The following is a 27,702-nucleotide window of genomic DNA, read 5'->3' on the forward strand; positions in this document are numbered from 1 at the left end:
AAAGGTCCCCAAGTCCACATGGGAGGGTATAATGTAATTAGGACAGATGTTCGAGAGGTTGTTGTGGGTGATCTTGTAAGTCATGGTTAGTATTTTGGCAATGGGAAGCCATTGGAAGGACTACCAAATAGGAGAGGAGGATGAGAAATTAGGGGAATAGATCAACCAGGAGAACTAGCAGTGTTCTCCATGTTCCCTATGATATACATATAGGGGCACATTTACTTACCTGTCCAGACGCGTTCCCCGAACGAGTGCATTGTCCGACCGGATGCACTCTGCCGTGATTCACTAAGATTGCGCGCCCGATATCCTGCATGTGTTGCTTCCCCACTCAGGTCCACCATAGTTCACCTTCTTCTCCTGGTGCATGTAAGTGCTTGGCTTGCGACACAATTTGACAGTTACATCCCGCGGTCAGTCGGGTCGACCCCCCACCCCTGATTTCTGTTGCATGGAAGCCAGAGCAGCTGCGCCAAAATTCGATTGCGCGCAACACTCGAAAAACTGGCAAAAAGTGCGACCTTGGACTCTAAATATAGTGATATTAATAAAGTTTCTACAATGATGGCACCAAAGAATAGTTATATCATATTAAAATATCAAAATAATTTAGACCTGCTTAATAGGATAGCCGATATATCTCCATCTAAATACACAGCTATATTTATAATAGGGCCTTCACAATATGCATCAATCCTTCCATATACCAGAGTAGTAAATCATTTTCATCCAATTGTTTTAAAGTGGCATCCTTATGTACTCGTCTTATTAAATAATGATTTCCAAATGTCCATCTAATTCAGAACAGGAAAATTGTAACTTTTGTGTTTAGAAAAGGTGATTTCTCTACTGGTAAGATGGAGAAACCTAATCTATCCAGGTGGCCACAAGAATTCCCTTCCAAAGTAGCAATGTATGGTTTGTATTACAAGTGGTTTTACAAAAGAATCTGAAATATTTTCATGATGACAGTGAACATTTTTGTGGGAAACTATGAGAAGAATTGCAATAATCCCAAAATGTAAAACTGAATATACATATAATACATATCGCTATTACTAAATGTCATCAAATACCACAACATTAACTACTGTATGAAACTATCATTAGTAACAATTCATTATTCATACAACATAATTCTGCAAGTCTAAAGTCCACAAAGTGTTTCTTGTAGTCTCCAAAAAATTGGTGTGGAGTCTAGACTCCATTGTTCTCCAGTGTCTCAGAGCACCACTTACCTGATATGGCCAATTGTCGGTATGGATGGTCACATCCATCACCATTGTAACCCATTCATTATTGAATGTTACCATTTTTCAAATACCTTTTAGATGTTTCTTTTCCTTTTTTTAAAATTCCAATGTTAACAGTTTCCATTTCGGTCACATATCATATGTGTTATAGGGGTAGGCTACTATCACTAAGTGCTATGTAATAATATTACAGGCGGTCCCCTATTTAAGGACACCCGACTTACAGACGACCTCTAGTTACAGATGGCCCTTTCTGCCTACTGTGACCTCTCTGAATGCTTTACTATAGTCCCAGACTGCAATGATCAGCTGTAAAGTGTCTGTAATGAAGCTTTATTGATGATCCTAGTTCTCATTACAGCAAAAAAATTTGAAAATCCAATTGTCACTGGGACAAAGATAAAATTTTGTCTGGAGCTACAATTATAAAATATACAGTTCTGACTTACATACAAATCAACTTAAGTACAAACCCAAGGACCCTATCTTGAATGTAACCCGAGGACTGCCTGTACAGCTTTAATATTAATGGAGATTTACAAAGCCAGAGCTAGAGGCATTAGCTAATTTAAGAGGAATTGATCAAATTTGTGTTCGTCCTCTGCACCTCTCATCTCCCCAGATCCTCAACTATAAATTTTACCCAATGGACATTTGGTTGTCCAGTCACAATAAGTAGATAGGGAATATAATGCTGATCGGGGGAGGGGCACCAATGGATAACAAGAAAGATTTGGGGATACAATGAACTCTCATTTTCATGATATCTTGGGGTCTCACTACTGGACACCCCACCATTCAGCCAGTTATTCCCATGGATAGAGGAAATCGTGCTATGACCAGACAAGCCCCTTTACACATTTGTAAATGTTAGGTTACAAAGTGTCTAATTTTTACTAAAATAAACCTCACCCAAAATAAATAATTCATTAAAAAAAACTATTAAAACACATTAGCCTTATGCCTAAATGCTCCAATTCCACGGCCGCATTGTTAAAACAAAAGAGTCTGTATACTTATGTGCAACTCACCTGAGATGAGTCCAATCACAGTAAGTGAGTCCTGCATATTCATTGTTTCCTGCCTCCCCTTTCATGATTGACAGGTCTCACTGCGACTACCATGCTGCCAGTATGGAAATTTTACATAGGGGCTGTGTATATATGTAGATGAATATTTATTGTCAGCATCCTTTACTTCCCCTGCAGGGGCTGCTATACAGGGGTATGAAATGCTACACAGTGCCTTGCAGGATCCTTGACAGCTAAAGAAAGAGACCTCTTTGAGGTTGAAGAGTATTTTGAGGAAGGGGGAAGAGAGGCAGTGGTTGGGTGTGACTTGACACATCATTAACCACTCCCTCAGGGTGAAGGGGGTGAGAGTGACGCTGACTGTGTGAAGAGAAATCAACATTCCTTATTCACCCAACCAACTTCTGCCAGGTTAACATTGTTAGTGAGGAGGACATGGTAGTTTTCTGTATACTGCAGCTCTGTGCCTCCATGACTGGAATAGAGGACATCAATAAGTCTTAGAAGAATGGTGACTTTAATCCCATGGATAGAGACATCTAAAAAGTACTGCGTGAGGTTTGTAGGGGGCGTCACTGGTGACAGGTTCTCTGAGTTTGCCCCTGAAAGTTAGTTCTTACATTTTAATCCCCTAGTGATATATACACCATAAAGAAAAAATGTAACCCCCTTACTTTACAATTTTAGTTTTATTGCTGTTTTAGCTTCTATAACTCACTAAGGAGACACTTCATGATCCCTCTGTGCTATGAGATGCTGTGTGCTGGCAATGTGCTTAGATTATCAGGGGACAGGGTTTATCTACACTTGTATTTAGCTTCTGAACATTCTACTAGTATCTGACACATAGAGTAAGAGGGATGAGAAAGATCAGAGATGAAAGCTGATGAGATCCATGAGATGGATATAAAACACAATGTTACTCTCAGCTTGGCTAACTCTAACTTGGCTAACTATTACACACACAGCTCTGGTAAATACCTCATTCTAGGATGAAGACCTTTTCTGTCTGTAGCTTGTAGAGTAAGTCTCTGCATACTACTGTATGCCAGCAGGAAGTGCCTGCGTCTGAGCTGGTCTTGTAATGCAGGGGGGATGGGCAGGAGACAGAAAGCACTGCAGCATGCAGACAAGAGAAGCTTTTCATAAGAAGAACCCGACCATAGTCAGAAGATTTGCAATCATATCCAAGGACAACCAAATTGTAAACAACAGGACTGATATAGAACCGTTGGAATTATATCTGTGAAATGGTGTAAATTAGAAAATGTGTTCTCCTGATATTTAAGAATCTTGTCTCTGAGGGAATACCCCTTTAAGTTAGATTTGGCTTTGACATATCAAAGTGTCTAGTTTGATGCAAGATTCACTCAATTCCATATCATAGAATAAGCGACTAAGAAAAAAAATTGGTAAAATATTTTAAAAACGCATTATGTATTAAAATAGATAAAATAGATACTCATTTCAGGGATCACCCATGGCCTATTCCTTCTTGGTTCTCGAATACAATACACTTTCTGGTCTCTTGTCATTGTTGGTTGTGGAACCGGAGAGTGTTGGGAGCAGCATGGGATTCCTAGCATGATTATAGATTTGTTTTTCCTTTTATACAGGGGCTAAGCATTTTTTAATATCAGTCTCACTTTACTGGAATATATTACAGACCTACCTTTACCTTTAAAGTTGTGACTGCCTCATATTAGTTAAAATTGTCTAAATATTAGACAGTGTTAGCAAATCCAAGCCAATCATATAGGAAACATTACAATTGGGGAAGCCACCGAGATTAAAAACTTGTTTGTGCCTCATTTGAGAAGAGCTTTGTAATATTCCTTTTAATGTATTTTTTTTGTTTATTCTATAGCATTTACTCATCATTATATTATTCTATATATTCTATATAGTTTATTTGTGAACGTCAACTCTTAAATACATAGCCCCGACCTTAAGGTCTCATAATTCAGCTCTGTCATATACCATAAGACCCATTTGTTTCCCACAGTACCTTTACACAATCTCCATTTCTTTCACATCCAGATCCAGCCAAAAAAACAAGCCGATGCTTCAGGAGCTGAGATTTAAGACCTCATCAATCTCCATTAACCCTACAGTTCTTATTGCCAGGCAATTTGCATGTAATCCAAACCATAAATTAGGTAGTTTCATTTTTTTTTTCCCCCATACAATGCCATAAAATGAGGTCACCGTCTTGGCCCAAAAATCCAGTGCCATCACCATTAACTAGTCAATGACAAGTTCTTTAATTTCACAAGTGTCAGACTCTTGGTAAGAGGAATGACGTGTTTGTAACTTTCCCATTTTGTTGGATACATAAGACAAGACATAGGTTAAGATTTGGGGCAGAAAGCAGCTGCATTAAATACAGACTTCACCCTGCAAATAGCTCATGTGTGACAGTGTGTGGCATTGGTACTAAATATGGGTTTTCCATTAAAAATCTGGCCAAACCGCAGATTTCTATACCTAATGTCAGAAACCTACTTTGGGATCTGTGGGTTCAGGTGGAATTTGGCTCCTTGTCCGATACTTGAGTCTGTAGAAACCCCTTCTCCTGATTTTCTATTGCATTTCATACCCGGCTGATGTTTGTTTTACTTATTACAGCTCCATTAGCTTTGTTCATTATATGCCATTACAATTAAAGGATATCTACCACCAGGATGAAGGATTGTAAACCAAGCACACTGACATACTAGTGTGTGCCCCCTCTGCCAGGAGTGTGCCCCCTCTGCCAGGATCTGCTCTTCGTTTAGCTTTTTATTCCCTGGTCTACACAAAAAAAGTTTTAAAAATTATGCAAATGAGTCTAAGGGGCTCTGGGCTCCATAGGTGTAAATGAAACATGGAGCCCCTCGGGCTCATTTGCATAAGTTGTAAAGCCTTTAAAAAAAAAAACGGAGAGGAAGCTTAAAGTAGAGCAGATCTTGCCATAGGGGGCGCACACCAGTATGTGCTTGGTTTACAGTCCTTCGTTCTGGTGGTGGATGTCATTTAAGTCTCTCCAAGTGAAGTGGAACATCCAAAGTCATTTACATTATTTAAACAAGAAATGGAATGTGGAATGAAATGCATGAAACTTTATGTTCAGGTGGAACTTTTTCGCAGCACAAGAGTATTTGTTACCAATACACAGGCAAATGCTACTTTGAATGCACCTCATGACCTTGTTCATGTTTTAGTATTTCATATATCTAAAAATCCAAAAAACAAATAAAAATAACAATCCAAAAAAAAACCAACTTTATTTTCAGGTGAAAAGTTATAAAAACTTGCCATAACAATTTGGGGCAGATTTACTTACCTGGTCCAGTCTCAATTCCGCCGGCGCTGTCCGACGTGGATTCAGGTCCGGCACAATTCACTAAGGTCGTGCGTCCGAGTTCCTTCCTGTGTCACTACTGCGCAGAGGTCTGCCGGAGTTGACCTGCTTCTTCCTGGTGCATGTGAGTGCTTGTTCTTGCGACACAAAACCTTTTTTAAATTCCGCGGTTTGTCCGAATCCGTCGGGTTGTCCAACGACCACGCCCCCCCCCCCATTTCTGTCACGTACAAGCCGGCGCCGATGAGCCAAAATCCGATCGCGTGTGTCAAAATCCTGGGGCAATTCGTTACAAAATGGAAATATTCAGGAAACTGGACAAAAGTGCGGCATTCAGACCCTTAGTAAATGAGCCCCTTTGGCGTATTCCCTATTTTACAATCATTGTTTGCAATAAGGAAATGAAATTAGTTTTTTTTTACATCCAGAGGCTAAAAACCTGCAGCTTCAAGCTCTGCCTCTAGAAAAGACACTATATAAAATCTGCTCAACTCCTCCTGCTCTATAGCATGTCACCGCAGATAGGACACTATGTACAATCTACTCATCTACCCCTGCTCTATAACATGTTACCTGCAAATAGGACACTATGTACAATCTGCTCCGCTCCTCCTGCTCTATAACATGCTGCCTGCATATACGACACTTTGTACAATCTGTTCAGCTCCTCCTGCTCTATAAAATGCTGCCTGCAGATAGGACACTATGTACAATCTGCTAAGCTTCTCCTGCTCTAAAACATGTTGCCTGCAGATAGGACAATATGTAGAATCTGATCAGAAACTCCTGCTCTAAAACATGCTGCCTGCAGATAGGACACTATGTACAATCTACTTAACTCCTCCTGCTCTATAACATGCTGCCTGCAGATAGGACAATATGTATATTCTGATCAGAAACTCCTGATCTAAAACATGTTCCCTGCAGATAGGACACCATGTACAATCTGCTCCGCTCCTCCTGCTCTATAGCATGTCACCGCAGATAGGGCCCTATGTACAAACTGCTCATCTACTCCTGCTCTATAACATGTTACCTGCAGATAGGACACTATGTACAATCTACTCAGCTCCTCCTGCTCCTTAACATGTAGCCTGCAGATAGTACATTATGTTCAATCTACTCAGCTAATCCTGCTCTATAACATGCCCCCTGCAGAGAAGACATTGGGGGTCATTTACTAAGGGCCCGATTCGCGTTTTCCTGACGTGTTACCCGAATATTTCGGATTTGCACCGATTTCCCCTGAATTGCCCTGGGATTTTAGCGCACGCGATCGGATTGTGGGGCATCGGCGCTGGCATGCACGCAACAGAAATCGGGGGGCGTGGCCAAACGAAAACCCGACAGATTCGGAAAAACCGCCGCATTTAAAAAAAAATATCTGTCGCGGAGCTTGCACTTACCTTCACTCAGCCCAAGCCGGTGAACTCCAGCGCGTTCCGATGCTTTTCAGCGCAGCAGCGCCACCTGGTGGACAGCGGAGGAACTACCTTAATAAATCCCGACCGGACCCGAATCTAGCGCAGAGAATGCACCGCTGGATCGCGAATGGACCGGGTAAGTAAATCTGCCCCATTATGCACAGCCATCCTGCTCATTATGCACAGCTCATCCTGCTCTATATTGTGCTGCCTGTGGATAGGACACAATGTACAATCTGTTTGGGTAGGTGTATGGAGAGCTTTACGATGAATTTACTGACCATAGAAAGGACCAGGTTCTAATATGACATGCGGTCCAGTATAAGACAACTTCTTCTTAAGGTGACGATGGAACGATTCTCTGAGTTATGGGATCTATTACTTTTTTTGGGTTTCCTATTGATGAAATTGGAAATATAATGTAGAGTTTATGAATTTAAGTCCAATTATCATATCACATGTTATCTCTTCCCCTCTGCCGAGAAAGGTAAATTCCTTTTATTATCATTAGCATATATTATAGCGGTTAAATAGCCACAAATTTTGGGTTCATTATACTATTCTACATTTCAGGCTTCAAAATGTGGAAGCAGCAGGTACACAGGACTACATTTGGCCCTTTCCCTGGAACTACATCATAAATTTACTTTACTTCTCTGCTTTTTATCAAAAGTAACAAGCGCTGGTGTTGAAAGTTTTCCTTTGCTTCATTTAGCCAAAATCACAATAAACGACACATTTTCAAAGAAAGACTTGGGATAGGAATAAAAACAATGTTTTAATTAGACGACTAGTAAATTACTCTCCCTCCAAGTACTGCAATCAGATGTGATGGATGAAACGCTCCCCCCACCAATGTACATACGCTGCGTTCTAGCTTTTCAAACAAGAGTCATTAGCTCCGGGATGGACATTAATTCTGGCGTCCGGGGCCCGTGCCACAGCGGGTTTTTGACATGAAACATTCCCCAGGATTTCTGCCTAAATATGAACGGGACTTTGTTTAACTTTCTTAAATATGTTGACACAGATGGGAGTTGGGGGTTACTCCGGTTAAATGGCGAAGACTTCGTGTTCAATTAGTAGAATTTAATTTGAAATGTGAAACAAGAGCCTGGATTTGAGAGATCTGTTTGTTTAACTGTACCCTCTCTTGGTTTTTTGGCTTTTCTTAGATCTGGTGAGTGCATATTCTATGACCCCGCCTGTTCTGGACATCTCCACTGACGAAGTTGTGATCAATACCAATGACTCGCTAGTTATCACTTGCAGGTAAGTGACTATTGGTGGGAAAATATCAGCATGAAAATGTCCGCTATTATTTGTAAGGCTCTAAAGCATATGATGGGGCTAAATAAATAGAGATTATTATTATTATTATTATTATTATTATTAAGAGTCTGTGTAACGGTCACGGGGTATGCAAAGAAATTTTCCAGCAAGGGCGAAGGAAAACTATGCCTATAATCAGTGCTGGACTGGCCCACCGGAGAATCAGAGGATCCTCTGGTGGGCACAAGCGGTAACACAATAGTGGACCCCTGTGAAAAGACAACCCAACCTGAAGTCTTCTAAGGTCAATTTCATAGGGACTTAAGGAGGGGGACCAGCATAATTTTATGTGGTGGGCCTAACAGCCACAGTCTGACACTGCCTCTAGTGTTACCATAAAGGAAATATACCATCAAATCAAGCATGACAAAACAGAGACACCTACCCATATATCCAGACACAGTGACTGTGGTAATTTACAGCTAAAATCAACTTAAAATTATGCAAAGGATACAGAAGGGCTCTGTGGGGTGTTACCAGAGGCACTCAATGCTGCAGCTTCATGGGCTTTTATACTTTGTATCACCCCCCCTCTGCCCCCTCACCCCTCTTGTCCTGAAGTTACATCACACAGTGGAAATGCTCCTTGCACAGCTTAAGCTACAGCACAGAAGGGCTCTGATAACATTTCAGGTTCATAAGCATAATTTAAAAAGTTAATTTTAGAAGGAAGGCCATGGATAACAAATATAAGAAGATTACCACAGTCACTGTGACTGGATCTATGAGTAAGTGTCCCTGGTTTATCATGCTTGATTTTGATGGTAGATTTCCTTTAATGACTTAAGGGCTGTATAGGGTCCAAATGTGCAGGTAAACCTCCCTATGGGGACCAATGACCCTATGCTGTCATCCATTGTGACAAAAGGGTAAATAACTCCTTTTGTTGGGCATGCTCAGCTCAGCCACTAATATAGTGGGCCACATTTATTATAAATGTCTGTAGTTGAATTTTAGCAGATAGTCTCTAAGTACTAGTTCCATACAGCAGCATGTCCTAGCAGTGAGGCCTGTCAGTCAGGAACAAGAAGGCAGGGCAATTCAAGTAAAATTTAATATGCAGGACTCCATTAATATCATTGGACTCACCTAAGGTGATCTGTACACAAGTTAACAAACTGATTTTTAACAATGCAGCCATGGAAAGGAACCATTGAAGAATTAGGGCACTGCTTTTTTAAGTATTAATTTTGGGTGTGATAATTTAAATGGCAGGTTCCCTTAAAGATTTCTCAATTTACAGCTCCTGTAAGTTGCCACCTATATCACGCAAGATACATTCAGTTCACACTGTGAATTCACTCTGTCCAAAAATCGCTTGTGTATTCATCTTTCATACTTGGTAGGGGTGCCTCAATGCTTGGCACCAGCTCCATTTCATATTTGCATAATGATATAATGGTTTCCACCTGTGGCCATTATACTGTATGTTTACAGCACATTATACGGCTTCTCCTGTGAACTAAACAACTCCATAAAATGTCTATATAAAACTGTTTTAATGAGCAAACAAAGAAGAAAGGCGGAAGAGTGAGAGGTTCACACTGGATAACTGCACCGCGAGCTGAAGGGTAACACGCCCCAGTACAGCTACAGCACAGGAATGCAGTAATTATCATTGGGATTTCATTCATTCCCATAAAGGATATTCAAGCAATGTTAGTTTAGCTCCTTTGGAGAATCTTAAAAGACTTTTCAGAAGAATCACTGGATACAGCATAAAAGTGAGATTGGGGTAGGTCCGACCACTGGGGAAGCGTTCCCAATAGAGTTGTGGCACGCGGGCTGGGTCATCTTAAAACCTATGTTAAATACAGATAAGTAAGTGATTCATTGAATAATCCATTATAAGGGTATAATTCATACACATGAGAAGTATGGTAATATTCATGTTATACTATACTATACAATACAAGCACAGCGGCATTAGGGCTATTGATCGGAATCCTGTTCCATTGATGTAACAGTTTCTATTCAGATTTATAATCTTTCTAGATACCTACTGCAGCAGATTATCTCCATCTAGAACAAATCGTTCAGATTTTGGAATTTAGTAGTCACGATTGTACATTCCTTTCAAACAAAAGTAAGGTTTCCCAAAGTAAGTTGGCCAAGTGCGCCCAAATTGTACATGGGTAGTCTTCTTCTTATGTGTATGAAGAACTTAGAGGTTTTATTTTAGTGGAAAACTTAACTCATGCACCGTATACCACTATGGAGGTCTATGAAACCCGGCCAAGGTGCGGGGAGCAGACAGTGTCTCATAGTGCACCTGCCTGGCTTTCTATGGAGAGGGGAGGGGTGCGGACCCATGTGCTCACCCAGGTAACTGCCCAGGCCTTAGTCTGCTCGATCTCCCATTTCCCACATAACACTTCCAGTTTTCTGAAAATACAACCATGCTAGAAGTCCCACGGGATCACGTGACTTGCTTCAGCCAATGAGTAGCCTCTTTGGACCTCCTTTTGTCAATTTAAAGGGGTTGGTCACTTTGCATCATGGTTTTTTGTAATGTGTGTGTAAGTGTAGGGGCAGGTAATTCACCAATATACATCTAGTAATAGTTCTGCTCTGCTTTCTTAATATGTAAAGTGAAGCCTCCTGTCTTTTACCTCATCAGCCAGAGATTCCTGTCCTCAAAATGGCCACAGATGGAGATCATGTGATCTCTATCAGTCCACGAACAATTATTCAATAGTATCCAATAGTATTCATGAACATAGATCAAGGTCCTGGCAGGGTGATTGTTCATGGAAAGATAAAGATCACTTAACCCTCCATCTGCGCCCATTTTATGGTCAGAAATGTCTGAATGATGAGGTAAAAGACATATATATCCAGCAGCACAGAACTTGTAATAGATGTATATTAGTAAATGATCTAATATTCTGTCCCCCACACTTACACACACATTACAAAATACATGAGGTAAAGTGGCCAAACCCTTTAGGTGATGTTGCGTGGTCAGTGGAGGACAATCATTGGTCAAAACGGATCCCAAGAACCCTTTTAATACCAGATGTACCAAAGCATGGCAGGAACTGGGAGCCGGAGCAGAGGAAGTACACTTTCTTTATTTCCCATCCCTGTCTGGGTCCTCTACAGGGTTTCCTGATTTCTAGGAGGAAAAAACATTACAACTCTCAGACCAAGAATATCTCAGGACAAATGATCCTTCCAAAGTTTCCTAAAGGTAACCCAATACACCCCACTGTAAGTCTACACAATGTTTGCCCGCCATCGGCGCCGAGGAGGGGGGAGAGCCCTGCTCACCCCCACCCCTCCCCATAGAAATACATGCACAGCGCCATATTCCGTAGAAAGATAGGACATGTCCTATCCTTCTACGGGATACGGAACCGTACGGTGCCGCAAGCCCATTGAAGCTTATGGGGGATCGTATATACGTTGGCCGTATTTATGTCCCCCATACGTTTGTGTGAATGTAGCCTTACACTGGTGGCATCTACAATTCAACAGAACAGCCCCGCTTTGTGTGATCAGAGGAAACCAAAGCAAAAATATAAGCTATGACCAGGGAGGGAGCAGAACGCAGCACTTCATCCAAATTTGGGTCAACCATGACCACCATATGTTCTAGCGGTAATGGCCCAAGCCATAAGCATTTATTGCAAAGTTTCCTTCATTCCTCTATAACTGGGAAAAGGTTGCACAGAATCGTAATATATTTTTCACAAAAAGAACCGCTGGGAGGCTTCACGTTATTACATTTAGGACTGTTTAACAAACCGTACGGCAGAGTAAGTCCAGAACAATGACAACACAGTAAAATGTTATATGTCTCATTAGAAACCAGGCCACAAATACGTCAAGTAAAATTAACGAAACATGGCCAAACTGTTCCTTGTTGCAGGATATTATATTATTATTGGTGGAGGAAGGTGGGTATCAAATCTCTATTGTGATGGAGCAGAACATAAGCTTGGAATTCAGTATAAACATCGGTCTGGTTAGAGAACACTGGATATTACATGTAGAACTGAACAAGAATCTGCTGCCCAAACTTAATAGGTGTCTGTAACACAGCAAATCACTGCCACACTTTGTATGTGTCTCATGGAGATCAGTAACAAGGTGCACTCTGTCTTTTATAGACCCATAGGGGGAGATTTGTCAAAAGTGTCTGAGAGCAGAACTGGACTAAATGTCCTTTGCAACCAATCACAGCTCAGCTTTCATTTTCCCACAGCTGTTTATTAAATGAAAGCTGAGCTCTGATTGGTTGCCATGAGCAACTAGAACAGTTCTTCTCTCAGACACTACTGATAAATCTCCCCCATAGAGTACTTAACATTTCCTAAAGAGGTTTTCACTGTAGGAGGCACAAAATAGATTCTCGCTCCATTGGGCGCTACGCTTTGCTTCTGGCACTGCCATGGCTTCACAGTGTTTTGGCCCCATAATATAAATCTCCAGGCGAGTGATACCTCCAATTTCTCAGGATGGCAAATTTTTTTAGGTAATAACAAAAATAACTTAGTGAACCACAATAGTAACCTAATCGTAACCTTATTTTATGTAGATATTGAAGTCAACTAAATGTCAATTTTAGATTTCAATACATATATCTAGGAAACCATAGGGTATGAATTGTCCCTTCTAAAATTCCCTCTTTTATGTGAAATGAAAGTTTACCTATAAGGAATAATCTCAAAAGTCACAGGCAAATGAGCAGAGAAGAGTCATTTACTGTCTGAGATGAATCACATTTAGAGGGTTTAGTGTAAGTGTCTAATATTCCCTAGTTTTTCATACCAAACAGCCCTGTCATAGTTATTTTATATAAAGCCCCCCTCACTACCTATGGATTCATTAGATACAGTCCTCCTCCTCCCCCATGGATTTTTTATGTACAGCATTATGAGGCCCCCCAGCAGCTCTGAGTATGCCCAGTGCTGGCGCCATCCCTGCCTGCAGATAGGACACCATGTACAATCGGCTCAGCTTCTCCTGCTCTACCTGAAGATAGGACACTACTTGCTCTGTAGCATGCTGCATGCAGGTAGGACATTGTGTACAATCTGCTCTGCTCCTCCTGCTCTATAACATGCTACCTGCAGATAAGACACTATGCATTATCTGTTCAGCTCCTCCTGGTCTATAACACGCTGTCTGCAGATAGGACACTATGTACAATCTGCTCTGCTCCTCCTGCTCTATAACATGCTACCTGCAGATAAGACACTATGCATTATCTGTTCAGCTCCTCCTGGTCTGTAACATGCTGTCTGCAGATAGGACACTATGTACAATCTGCTCTGCTCCTCCTGCTCTATAACATGCTACCTGCAGATAAGACACTATGCATTATCTGTTCAGCTCCTCCTGGTCTATAACACGCTGTCTGCAGATAGGACACTATGTACAATCTGCTCTGCCCCTCCTGCTCTATAACATGCTGCCCACAGATAGGACACTATGTACAATCTGCTCATCTCTTACTGCTCGTTAACATGCTGCCTGCAGATAAGACACTATGCAATATCTGTTCAGCTTCTCCTGCTCTATAACATGTTGCCTATAGATTAGAGTGAATCTTCAATTGTCTCAGAAGTGGCATTGATGATATATGAAGAATTATACAATCCTGCTAATTGATCGGTAAAGTGGTAGAAAATAATCTGCAACTTTATATTCTGTAGGAAGAACACTTTGGGGCAGATTTATCAAGCTGCCTAAAAGTCAGAATATTCTTAGTTGCCAATGGCAACCAATCCCTGTAAAATATTCATGAGCACTGGTAAAATGAAAGCTGAGCTGTAATTGGTTGCCATGGGCAACTAAGAATATTCTGACTTTTAGACAGTTTGATAAATCTGCCCCCTTTGTTCTAGCAATCATCAATGGTCCCAGCCTTTGCATCCTACTATTCAATGTTATCAATGTCTCTTCTGCGGCAAGCACTTAAAATGCTGATAGTTAAAGCATCATATAGAGTAACGCCCTTCTGTGTGCTATATGTGACTTTATCATAATACAGGAAAATTTGTGCTGTTTTTATATATCAGGAAAACTATGGCCATTTATGATACAGTCATAGCAAGAAATAAACCAAAATACCATAAAATCACCAATCCATTGTTTTCCTAAATTGTAGGACTAAACATGAACTTCAGGTGCACCAATTGTTTAAGGACCCCCCTCTCTATTCATTGGTTCTTGATCCTAGCCCCAGGACTTAATATCCCATAGAAGAGGGAAAATACTTCACTAATCACTTATGCCTGTCTAAGATCCAAGGTGGAGGTTACTGTTTTTCCAACTCCGTAATGAATTGAATTTGAAACCGTTCCCAGTTTTCTTTGGAAATATAACGCTGGATACACCAAATATTGAGAAGTTGACTTTTAGGAACTCATCAAGTCAGAGAATTTGGTCTGAACTCTATGAATGTCGTTTATGACTCTATTATCTTTAACTACTTCACCCCAGTAAGAGATTTTAAAGTGAATTTGCAGTAAATACTTAAATTACAAGGGAGCAAAACTGTACGGTAATCGCTGAAACGGTGTTTTATGGTAGAGTCAAGTGAACCCGACAGATGACATCTGCTGCCCCATATGAGAGAAGGATTGTCAAGGGGGTCACGGGTGCTCCCGCAACCCATGTCTCGGGTCCCGGGCTCAACTATGCCCCTCTCTGTGCCCCGGCGCCCCACAGCTGTAACTTATCCGACTCCGGTCCATCGGCCGTGCATGCGCTTCCCCGTCTCCTAGGGTGCACACTGGCTTCAGAAGATTTAAAGGGCCAGTGCTCCATTAATTGCTGCTGGCCTTTTCCCAGAATCCCTTATAAACCAGCCTCTCCCTGCACACCCTGCCGGATCTTTGTGCCTCACAACCTTAGGAAAAGCTTGTTGTGTGCCTTGTGCTATTGTTCTGTATTCCTCTTGTAACCTCGGTTCTCCCATGTACTTTGATCCTGCCTGCCTTAAAGGAAACCTACCACTTCTGATGGTAGGTATGAGATATAAACACCGGGCACCAGCTCAGGGTGAGCTGGTGCCGGAGCTTACCTTAGCGAGTGTTTTAAACCGCTATATCGCGGTTTAAACACATTTTGATTTACATCCGCGAGGTAGCTTCGGTGCTGCGCGCGGCCGTGCGCGCGCCTCCATACGAAGTGCCGGAGGCGTCACGCGTGCACGGCCGCGCGCAGCGCCGAAGCTGCCTCGGGGCTGTAAATCAAAATGTGTTTAAACCGTGATATAGCGCTTTAAAACACTAGCTAAGGTAAGCTCCGGCACCAGCTCACCCTGAGCTGGTGCCCGGTGTTTACATCTCATACCTACCTTCAGAAGTGGTAGGTTTCCTTTAAGCTATTGCCTGTCCCAGACTACGATTCTGCCTAACGTCTGTGTACCTCGCCTTGGCTGCCAACACGGACAAAGTCACACCTGTGGAACGACCTGGTGGTACCACGTTGCAGCAAGCCCAACACGCTTTGCGGTGGGTCCTGATACTCCTGTCCGAGGTGTCGGCTTACAACATTGTCCACGGTGGTCCAGTGGCTCCACTACCCCTGGAGCCTGTCAGTAACTTTTACTTTTAACTTTTACGGGGACACACTATTCTTCATGCAACACAAATTTTTGCACTGAAGGGGGTGTTCTGGTGCCAGATTTAACATGCAAAGTCCTACAGAATTATGTTGCACGCTCCATGTTAAAGGCACACCAAAAAATGTGGTGTACTCTGTCGGGCAGTGCAGGGGGCGCCAGATTCATGAAGAATGCCCCATAGATTGTATAGAGAGAAGTCCAGCTTGTTTGATTGGTGACAACTTTGCCAAGTTAATTCTAAAAACTGGAGTTGATCAATAAAGCAGATTTATTTACGATGAGGCCTGGCAACATAAGAAAACCCCTTAAAGTAAATAAATCTATCTATGTAATTGTTCTGCGATTATGGGAAGGCACATCACGAAATGTCAAAGTCATTCACTTCTCAGTTTGCCAATCCCTAGACATTCAATGCCAAGAGGCTGACACAACACCTGAAGCCTGACATATAAGTCAGAAGACAAAAATGTTGAGAATATCCACTTCTACGCTTCCCTGTACAGAGCTCCTACATCTTTGGAAACAATGCATACAGAATAAGTACCACATGGGAATGCCATGAGTTACCTGCAGGGGCGCACTCTCCATTGTGAATTTTCTGTACACCGCTTTCATTTTTTACTAAGAGGCATAGACCTTGGAGAAAAAAAAAGTGCAACAATGGCATGGATGTTTACTTGGTCCTCTTGTCCTTTTCATTGTCTATTAAGTTTTATCCTACATTTCCCCTTAAACAGCCTTTTCGAAACACAGTACTGTATTATAATAAAGACGGTTTGGGTGGTAGCCCTAGGCCTAAGCTTTCTAGGGGGGCCCACGGCCACCCACACCACCCACCAAATTTTATACTGAGAAGGACCTTCACCCATGAAATCCTCGTACATCTATTCCTGCTCTCAGTACACATGTACACGAGAGCCATTTTAGTACCTTTTAAGGTCCTCCAAAGGTCCTGAAACCACAAATTGAAAGCAGGCAAAAGCTTAATTCTAGTATCATTTTTAATCATTCTTAATCCGCCCCTGCTGGGACATATCCTTAAAAGGACACCTTTCAGGGTGATTTGGTACACTAAACCACCCGCAGGTCCTTACAGACTGGAGTGCCAAATTTCTGTAAATTTCAAAATGTGATAACTTTCTGTAGCCAGGTTAATAAAAAAAAAAACAGCTATGGTATGAACCCTCTTTTCTAGCATTTCCTCTTTTATGTTAACTTTATGTTACAGTACCAGGAAATTATTATACAATTATTTGTCCCAAAACCTCATACAAATGAGCTGAGAAGTCTCCCTTTTTGCTTGACATAAGTCACTTTTGGAGGCTGGAGGCTCTATAGCACCTTGAATAATGGTTTTGGTGTCATTGTAAAGAAAAGAATCTAAACTTTCATAGCTGACAGTTTTCATAGCATACAACAAAAATTGATACAATTAAAGACATAGTTGGAATGTGAGCAACAGATGAGGATTCACTTCCAAAATATGTCTTAAACCGCCTGTATCTCTGGTTGTATAGCACACAGTCGCCTTATAGGATCTTGTGCTGTATATCCATAGCTACTCTTAGCTGGAAGCAATTCTTATCATAGAAAATCTATACATATTAAATGTGACAGAGTTTAGCTTACTCTTGAATTCATGAAAAAAATTGCATACAAAAGTTAATTTTCAGACATAATATTGCCATGTGCAGAGGCATAAACACCAAATGTCTCATTTAGATGAGATTTCATGATGACTAAGTGAATATAATGAAAGCATTGACAACGCAAAGCGCAGAGGATAAACTGCATTTCGGGTGCCTTCACTCTGAATAACCATTAAGAACTGGCAGCCGAAATGCACAAACCACAAGTTTGGGAAGATTTGCAGGGAAGATATTTTGTGGCTTTTTACATGTATCTGGCAAGTGCCAACAAAAATGGAGCGCTGCGCCATAATTCACCGTACATTCCTGCCAAGAGCTGTACTATAAGGTATCAACACATAGAGGAGAATTTATTATTGGCTTTACCATGTACCACAGTTGCGAAATTCAGTACATACCTCATCTGTACAAAAATGTCCAACTTTTGGTCATTTTGCATATTTTGAAATTTTGATGGTGATAAGAAAAATGGTTACGTTTTAGCCGGAGGGGAAAACAGATTTAGTTCTTGTATATGATAGCTTGTAGACCCCCTACCTTAGCTACAATCATCTCCACCACATCCTTGTGGTAGGGCCTTTCTCTTGTTGTGACATCTTCATCTTGAGGTCATGGACTGCTACTCACTAAGGCCTAAAGCAGCAAAGCAGGCCCGAGCTATGATGTCCTCTCCCTGATGCTTCACAGTTGGGATGACACTTTAGGGTTAATTTCCGATTAAAGGGAACCTGTCAGTAGAAATTGACCTAATAGACCACTAGAAGTAGGTTGTCAAGCTGCAGAACACCTTCGAGATCATGGGGCACATTTACTTACCCAATCCATTCGCGTTCCAGCAGCGGCTTCGCGGACGAGCGTTCGGGTCTTCCGGCGATTCATGAAGGTCCTGCGCCCAATGTCCACCAGGTGTCGCTGCTGCGCTGAGGTCTTCCGAGTTGCGTTGGAGTTCACTGATCTCTTCCTGGTGCATGTAAGTATGGCGTGTGCGACCAATTTTTTTCTTTTAAATGCGGCGGTTTTTCCAAATCCGTCGGGCTTTCGTTCGACCACGCCCCACAATTTCCGTCACGTGCATGCTGGCGCCGATGCACCACAATCCGATCGCGTGCGCCAAAAACCTGGGGCAAATCGGCTAACTGGATAGACAGGAAAACACACCATAGCAGAAACAAGGAACCATTACTAACTGCAGAGATAATTTAACGTGTAGAGACACAAAGTCCAAAAATAATGTAATACACATAGTATAATGTCTGCATATGTTAGGATGGCCAAATATTTGTGGATGTAAAGGTTGTGAATTTTAGAAAAACTACATGGGAAAAAATTCTAAATCAGGAAATTAAAGGTGAAATCCTGAGGTGAGGTCCTTGACATGAGATCTGGACATGGACATGGACATGGAGCCGGCCAGATCTGTAGGTAGATGCTTCCCATGAGCCTAGCTGTAACCTTAGCACCATTCTAAAATAAATTGGAAGCTTTCCATCTACCTGACTTTAACAACGTGCAAACATTTAATAAAAAAATTTAATTGTACTTGTACTCGGCATCCCGTCTGAGTGCAATATAATTGACTGGACCTCACAAGTCTTGACTTTTCTGGGAACGTTGCACCACAGTTCATTCAATAACAGATCTGCAGTGTTTTTGGGACCCTGGACAAGCGTAATCTAATAATGTATTAGAAAACCTATCCAGTTCTTGAGTTTTTGTATAAATTCATAGGGATAGGTTTTTAATGCATGTCATTACTGTTAAAGCTCTTAGTACTCATCTTTTCAGGGCCTGCTAATATCCTGAAACTTGGGCAAAGTAATTACATTTGTAATATTTATTGTCATAGAAAGCTATTGTTTTTTCTTCTTGGTGGCCAAGTACATTTTAGAATATTTGTCAAACATAGTGCACGTATGCCAAAATTAGTTCTGATTTACCAGTTACATGTCATATTAAAATTGAAATCCAAAAGCCTATAATTAGGGATATAAACCAATATTTTGCAAAAAAGGACAATATGAACAAAGTTATTAAATACATTTTCCAATAGTATGACCAGTATGTCATACTATTATCTTGTACTAACAGCACTTTGGTTGATCATTGGTATCAGGATCTTTGATCTTGGATAAGCGAGAGTGTTCTTTAACTCACAGAACCATGAGCCTTATGTGATCTGAAAGATGAGATTCACATCTTTAATATGACACAAAAAGCATGTTTCTAGGTGGTATAGAATAGAAGATAGAGGCGTCTGACGTGACCCTCCCCTGTATCCACTTGACTCATCTCATGTGAAAATGAAGTGAAAATTTGCCCGACTTTGGGGGAGATTTTTTTATTGGTAAATGTGTGATATTTCACATGAAAGAAAGAATGTAGAAAGTACATTCCGTACTCTACCGGAGGGAACTAGTAGCTTAGTGGGGTAAAACCTGGCGACAGGTTAAATATAATCTCCTAGGATGTCTGTTTTACTAAATTATTGTATTTTTTATTAAATAACAATTCTACAACATCTTGTCTTTGAAATACATGAAACAAGTCCACTGAGTGTTGCCATTTAGGGCATTGCCTATATCTTTACTTAAAGGAAATCTATCACCAGGATGAAGGGTTGTAAACCAAGTACACTTACATGCAGGTGTGTGCCCCCTCTGGCAGGATACACTCTTCTTTTAGTTCCTTATGCCCTTGTATATACAAAAATACTACTGTAAAAATGATGCAAAAGATAACAAGGGGCTCTGGGCTCCAGAGCAGTTAGTTGAGCCCGGAGTACCTTACGCACATTTGCCTAATTTTTAAAGCCTTTTTTCATAAAAACAAGGGCGGAAGGCGCTAAAACAAGACCGATCCTGTCCGAACATACCCGCATGTATGTGTACTTGGTTTACAATCCCTAAATAATGAGCAACCCCCTATTTTTCAGCACGGCCTCCGACTATTCCTCTGTCTGATGGACTCTCTGCTTTACGAGGGTGTGGTTGAATGCTCTGAAGTGAACTTCTTAAAAAAAGGACAAATTATGTTCAGTTCAGATATGTTCACCTTTTCATTCCACAAAGTCTGTCAGTCACTTATGGTGTTATTCACACAATCACCAAGATCCACACGGAACCTGTTCCAACACATTGTTTGTTATTGGCAGGGGAGCCCATGGCTGGAACCTAGGGACCTTATTATATTCCTTTCTTGAGATATTGTCTTTCACCTCACTTAGGAGCTCCAGTGGAAAGAAGCCAAGCTTCTCATCTCTCCTCTACATACCCCTATTCAGATTTGATGCTTTTCATGCTGTCTCCGGCTTGTATAATGAGGTCCAGCTGTGCCATACGGTATCATAACTGCAGACCACCCGGGAAAGATTACATGAAGTCAACCCACTTCACCGCGAAAACAGTGTGGTGCAGGTGCCTTGTAGAGATAACGCTGCCCATCAAGTCAAGAGATCGGGACCCCATCCAAGCCATGGAGGGTTTTTTATTTTTAGTAAGATCTGTAGGGTATGATTGATTCATGATTCTGGAAGCACGATGTACTGACTCAGCACAGCTCTCTGTGTGAGCTCGGCTCAGATCCCAAGAACATTGCCGCATTCGTTTTTATCATTGGCGTCCAATGTCTCGGGGACTGAGGACAACATTAATGTTGCTAGTTTTTCCATAAGTAGTTTCACAGTCTTTACTTCTTTAAGGAGCGGTTCCACCCTACAGATACTAACATATGGATGTGATAAACATACATACAGAATTTTAATGACTTGTCCTGGTCTTGATTTGGGACCATGTTGGGACCAGACCATTATAAAAATTGGCAAGAAACCCCAAACCTCTTCCTTCTTCAGATGCCACAATATGACATCATGACATTATCATGACTTTTTCCACAAGGGATATCCATTGTTGCTAGCAAGCTTAAGTAACCTTTCGATGTGCACATATTAAGCCCTTGACTAAAGTATACCCAGAAAATGTCTGATGTTAGCTGGCTATTCAGAACTATTTAATTGGGTGTCCAGACAAATTGTAGGACCTCACAGCTGGAACATTGGTACTGCAGTTTATCAGGTTTGTCTTGGGTGTTCATTGAAAGAGCCAACATATGCCCACCAAACCCCATCTGGCAGAGACCTACAAGTATCCTTTGCCCCTACTCATAAGCAAACTTGTCATTGGCATATGGCTTACCTAAAATGTTCAAAAAAATTCAATAGATTACAGCAGTACAAACTTCTTATATTATAGACCTACAAAGCAACTAGCGTTTAGAGCCTTTAAAAACCGCTAAGCGTTGCCCTTCTACAATGATAATTTTCCATAGTCACAACAGGTCAATGGTAATGCCATTGTATATGGCCAATTCTGTTTTTAAGTGTTGTTTTCTCTTGATTCTTTCTAGGGGGCAGTGGCCTCTGCAGTGGACGTGGCCTGGAGGCATTGTAGAGTCCAACCAGAATGACAAGGACTCTGATACTATTGTGATTATCAATGGCACCCGCAGCGTTACAGTGGAGGATTGCGAAGGAACAGCAAGCAAACCATACTGCAAGATTTTCAGAATAACCCAGTCTCTTGCTACGGATTCCGGCATTTACTGTTGCCACTACAGATATATTAACACCAGGGTCAAGGGTACCACTGCAGTCAACACTCATGTCTTTGTGAGAGGTGAGGTGATATCATTTTGAAAATGTGTGACATATTTTTAGTGAGGTTCTCCAACCTCTAGCTCTCCAGCTATTGCAAGACTCCCAGAGATGGATGAAAAGATGGTAGAAAGTTTCAAGAAATCTGTAGGGTAGTTTGGGACCACAAAAAAACAGCATGGCTTCTTGCAGCTGGGGTTTAGATTCCTAAACATATTGGGGGGAATATATTAAGACACGCCAGTCGCAAAAAGTCCCTACCCCATGAGGCATGCCTTCCCTGATCTACTAAGAGGCTCCAAGTTGGACCTATTTAGACCACATCTGACACCTGGTGGACACTATAGTAAATATGGTGGGATTGGTGGTTACATTGGGTCTGACAGGGTGGAAAAGCTTTAAAATAAGCAGGGTGTTACATGTCACCCAGTATCCTAAGCATGTGGAGTAAAGCAAGGTGTGGTGCCCAGGGGCTTCACCAGACTCAGTGTACATGTGGACCCATTCCTTTAGATCAAAGCAACTTTATATTTAATTTTCTCTCAATCTCTCCGGCAACAGGCAGAGGTAAGCTCAATATGCTTGGGACCTAAAACCCAAGTGTATGAAGCCAAACCAAGTGTAGTGGTCCCAACCTGCCTAACAGGTTACCTTTTAAGCATTATTCAGACTGCTAAATCCCTTTTAATTTATACTATAAACTAAGCAGAAAGCTCCATCCATAGTGCAGCGGGGTAGCCAGGCTCAGTGCTCTCTGACTACTCAAGGGGCAAAAATATAACTTTGGAGAGAATTTAGAAAGCTTTAAGTGGATTGAGAATAATCAGCAAGAAAAAAAGATTATGATAATTCATCATTTACTGTTGTGAAATGTTTAAATATATATTGCATCTGTCTCTGATTCTCTGCCTTGTATTATCAGACTGGGAGAAACCATTCATCAACCCTGTTGGGACCATAGTAATAAATAAGGCAACAACCAGAGTGCCGTGCCAAGTCTCTATTCCAGACCTCAATGTTACTCTGCAAACGGTATGAACCAGCAGATTTTTCTGTATTCTCAATGTATAAATATATTGAATACAACAGTATAGTACTATATGAGAGCATAAATCCTTATTCTAAACCAGTGGTTCTCAACCTTTCTAATGCTGTGACCCCGCAATACAGTTCCTCATGCTGTGGTGACCCCAAACCATGCAACTCGCAGTAAAAACACAGTAAAATTGCGGCTCCGATGGCTTTAGGCGACCCCCGGCTTTGGTCGTTCGACCCCCGCTGGGGTCCCGACCCACAGGTTGAGAACCACTGAATCTAAACTACTTAACTTAATGTGGGAGAATTATCAAGGCTTGTGCACCAGTTTTCTGATATAAAAGCCTTGAAATAATCTCAATTCCTGGCGCAATACCAGGAATTGCAATTCTTTTCCTCCATACACCAGCTCTATGTCAAAAGGACATGGAGGGCTGTGACGGGGGCCGTGCCCAGTGACGTTCCTAGCCTACACCTTTGCACTAGCTATAGCCTGTGCGCATTCAGGAACACAACTCTATGCCAGACAGGGCCTGGTGCATAATTGTCCACCAGTGATGCCAGAGATCTCCGGAGGCAGGACCCTCTCAATTTATCAGCCAGTTTCCATTGGGGTGGAGTGATGGATCCCACCCCCATGGGACATTTGACATTCTTGGCCTGCATAGACCTAACCATCGTTCTTTTGGGGGTCCTACCACTAAGACCCCTAATGATTTCTAATGTATCCACTATCCAGTGAATAGGGGATAACTTGTTGTGATCGGATCTCCCCTTTTTGTTACTTCTTTAATAAGTTGAGCTCAACAGTTCTATACATATCAAGAAACCTCCCCTGGAATTTAGCAAGGAACATGGGAGAGTTAAATTTGGCAGAACCCTGGGTTGTACCGGCACCAGAGGATAAATAGTAATAGCCTTTCCACATCCAGCAAAAGTGAACTACAGTAGACTACCTGACCCTAGGGCAGTGATGGCGAACCTTTTAGAGACCGAGTGCCCAAGTAGCAACCAAAACCTAATTATTTACCATCAAGTGCTAATATGACAATTTAAACAGTAAATTATTGATCCCTGTTCTCCCACAACGTTCAGTCGTATAGACCTCCTGAGTAAACCAATAAAGTTTTAAGCAGGAGAAACAAATTCAGACATTGTAGCTTCTTGCCAGGGTCTCTTTGTAGATGAAGAAACATGGGGCCAGCAAGGGGACCTCAAAAGATAATCTGGCCCTGTTCACACCTTCTTACTAATCTTGCAGTCCCAATCAGTGAAGGTTGTGTCACTTTAAAAAAAAGCATTGAGAGCAGCATCTCAAGCTGTCTAGAACCGCAGGAAGATTCAAGTCCTGTCCTTCAAGTCTGAACTCTGTCCTGGGGTGACAGCCTGGGTGCCCACAGAAAGGGCTCCGAGTGCCACCTCTGGCACCCGTGCCATAGGTTTGCCACCACTGCCCAAGAGGCTATTTTTTTATAGGATAGTTTACAAGTATTATCCCATCCTACATAAGGACGCACAGGAGCATTTTGGATTAGGGTAGACCCTAACCATTAACACCTCGTATGGTCTTATGGTTCCTCAGTATGACACTGATTGTACCTATTTATTGGGTTTTACAACCAGTAGAAGTAACCAGAAGCTTCAGTAGTTTCCTACTGAGCCTTAGTGCTAGTTCTTCCACATCTTAACCCCAATAAGCATCACTCCTAGAGGATAAAAGTGGGATTGTGAGGGGCCTATGGTTCCTAGAATCATTGATAGTCCGCTAATAGCAATAGTATTATTTGCATATTGCTAGAACAATTATTTCCGCATTATTAAATGTACATATTATACAGACATTCGGCAGTGGATTACATTTTGTTGACGTCAGGTTACTAAATTGGGGAGATTTATCAGGTGTGTCTGCCCATGGAAACCAATCAGTGGTCAGTTTTAATTTTATAAACCGCTGTGGGAAAATGTAAGTTGAGCTCTAATTGGTCTTTTTTCAGACATTTCTGATAAATCTCAATTGACTTCATTTAAATGTTATTATTCTGCCCCCCTGTAACATTTGTACATTTTTTATTTTAGCAAAGCAGCAACATTATTCCAGATGGGAGCAGCGTGACATGGGACAATAAAGAAGGGATGGTTGTCCCTGCAGACGAGATACGAGATTCCCTCTTTGTCCAGTGTATGACCATCATAGATGGAAAGGTGTTCATGTCAAATCACTTCTTTATCCACTTTACAGGTAGGTAGTATGTATGGTATCTACATTATTATTATTATTATTATTATTATTATTGGTTGTTTTTGCTACATTAGACTGACCATATGACTTTGTTATAAATCCAGGATACCATTTCTACAACATGTACCTGTCCCCAAAAGACACGGTGGAGCTGCTAGTAGGAGACCAACTAGTATTAAACTGCACCGTAATTGCAGAGTTTAATACAGCCGTTGGCTTTCAGTGGGATTACCCCGGAAAAAAGGTGTGAGCTTTATGTTATTTATGTCTTATTACTTTCATATTTACTTATTTCTTTTACAAATTTTTAATAATTATTTAAAGGGAACTTGCTGACATAAAAATGTTTAATCTGCAAGTACCATGTAATACAGCAAGAGGAGCTGACCAGATTGTACATAGTGGGGCACATTTACTAAGGGCCCGAATCGCTCTTTTTCGTCGTGTTTCCCAAAAATTACCGTTTTGCGGTGAATTGCCGCAGGTTTTTGGCGCACGCGATCGGATTGTGGCACATTGGCGCCGGGTTGCATGCGATGGAACCGTTGTGGCCGTGGGAAAACCCGATGAATTCGGAAAAAACACAGTATTTTTTTAAAAAATGTGTCGCTTGACGCGCGTTTCATGCACCAGGAATAGGATGGTGAACTATGGCGGACCTCGGCGCAGCAGCGACACCTGGTGGACATCGTGCGCATGAACTTAGTGAATCGCCGTAAGACCCGAATCCTCGTCGGAGAGCGCGCCGGGCAGCTGAGCAGATTGTATATAGTGGGGCACATTTATTTACCCGGTCCAGTCGAGATCCAGCGGTGCCTTCTCCGACGAGGATTCGGGTCTGCTGGGATTCACTAAGGTCCGTGCGCCCAATATCCACCAGGTGTCGCTGCTGCGCCAAGGTCCACCAGAGTTCACCTTCTTCGTCCCGGTGCATGTAAGTGCTGATCTTGCTGATCTTCTTTTTTAAATTCCGCGTTTTTTCCAAATCCATCGGGTTGTCCGACGGCCATGACCCCCGATTTCTGTCGCGTGAAATCCGATCGTGTGCGGCAAAATCCCGGGGAAATTCAGAGCAAATCGGAAATCGCTGGTAAACCCAACAAATTGTGCGATTCGGACCCTTAGTAAATGAGCCCCAGTGTCCTATCTGCAGGTGGCATGTTATAGTGCAGGAGATGGTGAGCAGATTGTACATAGTGTCCTATCTGCAGGCAGCATGTTATAGAGCAGGAGGAGCTGAGCAGCTTGTACATAGTGGCCTATCTGCAGGAAGTGTGTTACAGAGCAAGGATAGCTGAGCAGATTGTACATAGTGTCCTATCTGCAGGCAGCATGTTATAGAGCAGGAGGAGATGAGCAGCTTGGACATACTGTTCTATCTGCAGGCAGCATGGTATAGAGAATTTGGTGGTGATCCTATTAGTGACTGACAGCTATCTCTACCTACACAGTCATACATAAATTAGCACCACTCCCACTACTAAATAGCTGTACACAGATGATAGTTCAAATTTACTCAACCATTACAACAGATTACAAAAATAATATGCCCAGTGTCTCACTTTTGGTTCAGATGTTTGATATGTTTACTACGGTATATCATGTAAGGTCCACATTTCTGTTTTGATTTCTGTTTTTGCTCTGGACATCCGATTTTAACGACAATACAATTGTATGACGCTGTGGTCATCATATCGTTGATGCTGTAATATTGTCTCTAATTTGTAGTAGGGCGACCTAGCTGCTGTGACTCACTGCCCCTCCCCTATAATGATATTTAATCTGACACCTCAGTGGGCAAAACCTGCAGCATAATGTGCTTATACTATAAAAGTGATGGAGACACAGGTACCTTAACTCTTCATCTCTTTACAGAATAACCGCTTTGTGACCGAGCATTCTGATCGAATACCCCAGCAAGACCACACAGAATTGTTCAGTACCCTTATAGTGCCCAGCGTCAACCAATCCGACCTGGGAAAGTATGAGTGCCATGCCGTGAGTGAGACATGGGAGTACCAGGAGAGCATCGAGGTCATAGTGCACGGTACAGAATGAATGGGAAACGGTGCGGGCTACCTTGTGGTATTATAGATGAGCTATGAGAGCAGGTGGTGAGGGCCTAAGTAGCAAAATAGGTGTTAGGGTGGGAGAGTGGGAGGG

General features: G+C 41.8%; 1 protein-coding gene across 3 annotated transcripts in view; it reads left to right on the forward strand.

Moving 5' to 3' along the window:
• Positions 1-27,702, forward strand: part of FLT4 (fms related receptor tyrosine kinase 4) — a 148,628-nt gene that overhangs the window by 68,388 nt on the left and 52,538 nt on the right. For 2 of the 3 annotated variants that reach the window (XM_072145611.1, XM_072145612.1), the window contains exons 2-7: positions 8,230-8,326; positions 22,019-22,287; positions 23,188-23,297; positions 25,377-25,539; positions 25,644-25,783; positions 27,415-27,586. In XM_072145611.1, coding sequence (XP_072001712.1) covers positions 8,230-8,326; positions 22,019-22,287; positions 23,188-23,297; positions 25,377-25,539; positions 25,644-25,783; positions 27,415-27,586 — 951 coding nt within the window. Of the gene's footprint in view, positions 1-8,229; positions 8,327-12,719; positions 12,867-22,018; positions 22,288-23,187; positions 23,298-25,376; positions 25,540-25,643; positions 25,784-27,414; positions 27,587-27,702 lie in introns of those variants that run through there. The other variant, XM_072145613.1, reaches the window with a different exon arrangement.

The sequence above is a fragment of the Engystomops pustulosus genome, chromosome 4, assembly GCF_040894005.1.
Source record: "Engystomops pustulosus chromosome 4, aEngPut4.maternal, whole genome shotgun sequence".
Lineage (NCBI taxonomy): Eukaryota > Metazoa > Chordata > Amphibia > Anura > Leptodactylidae > Engystomops > Engystomops pustulosus.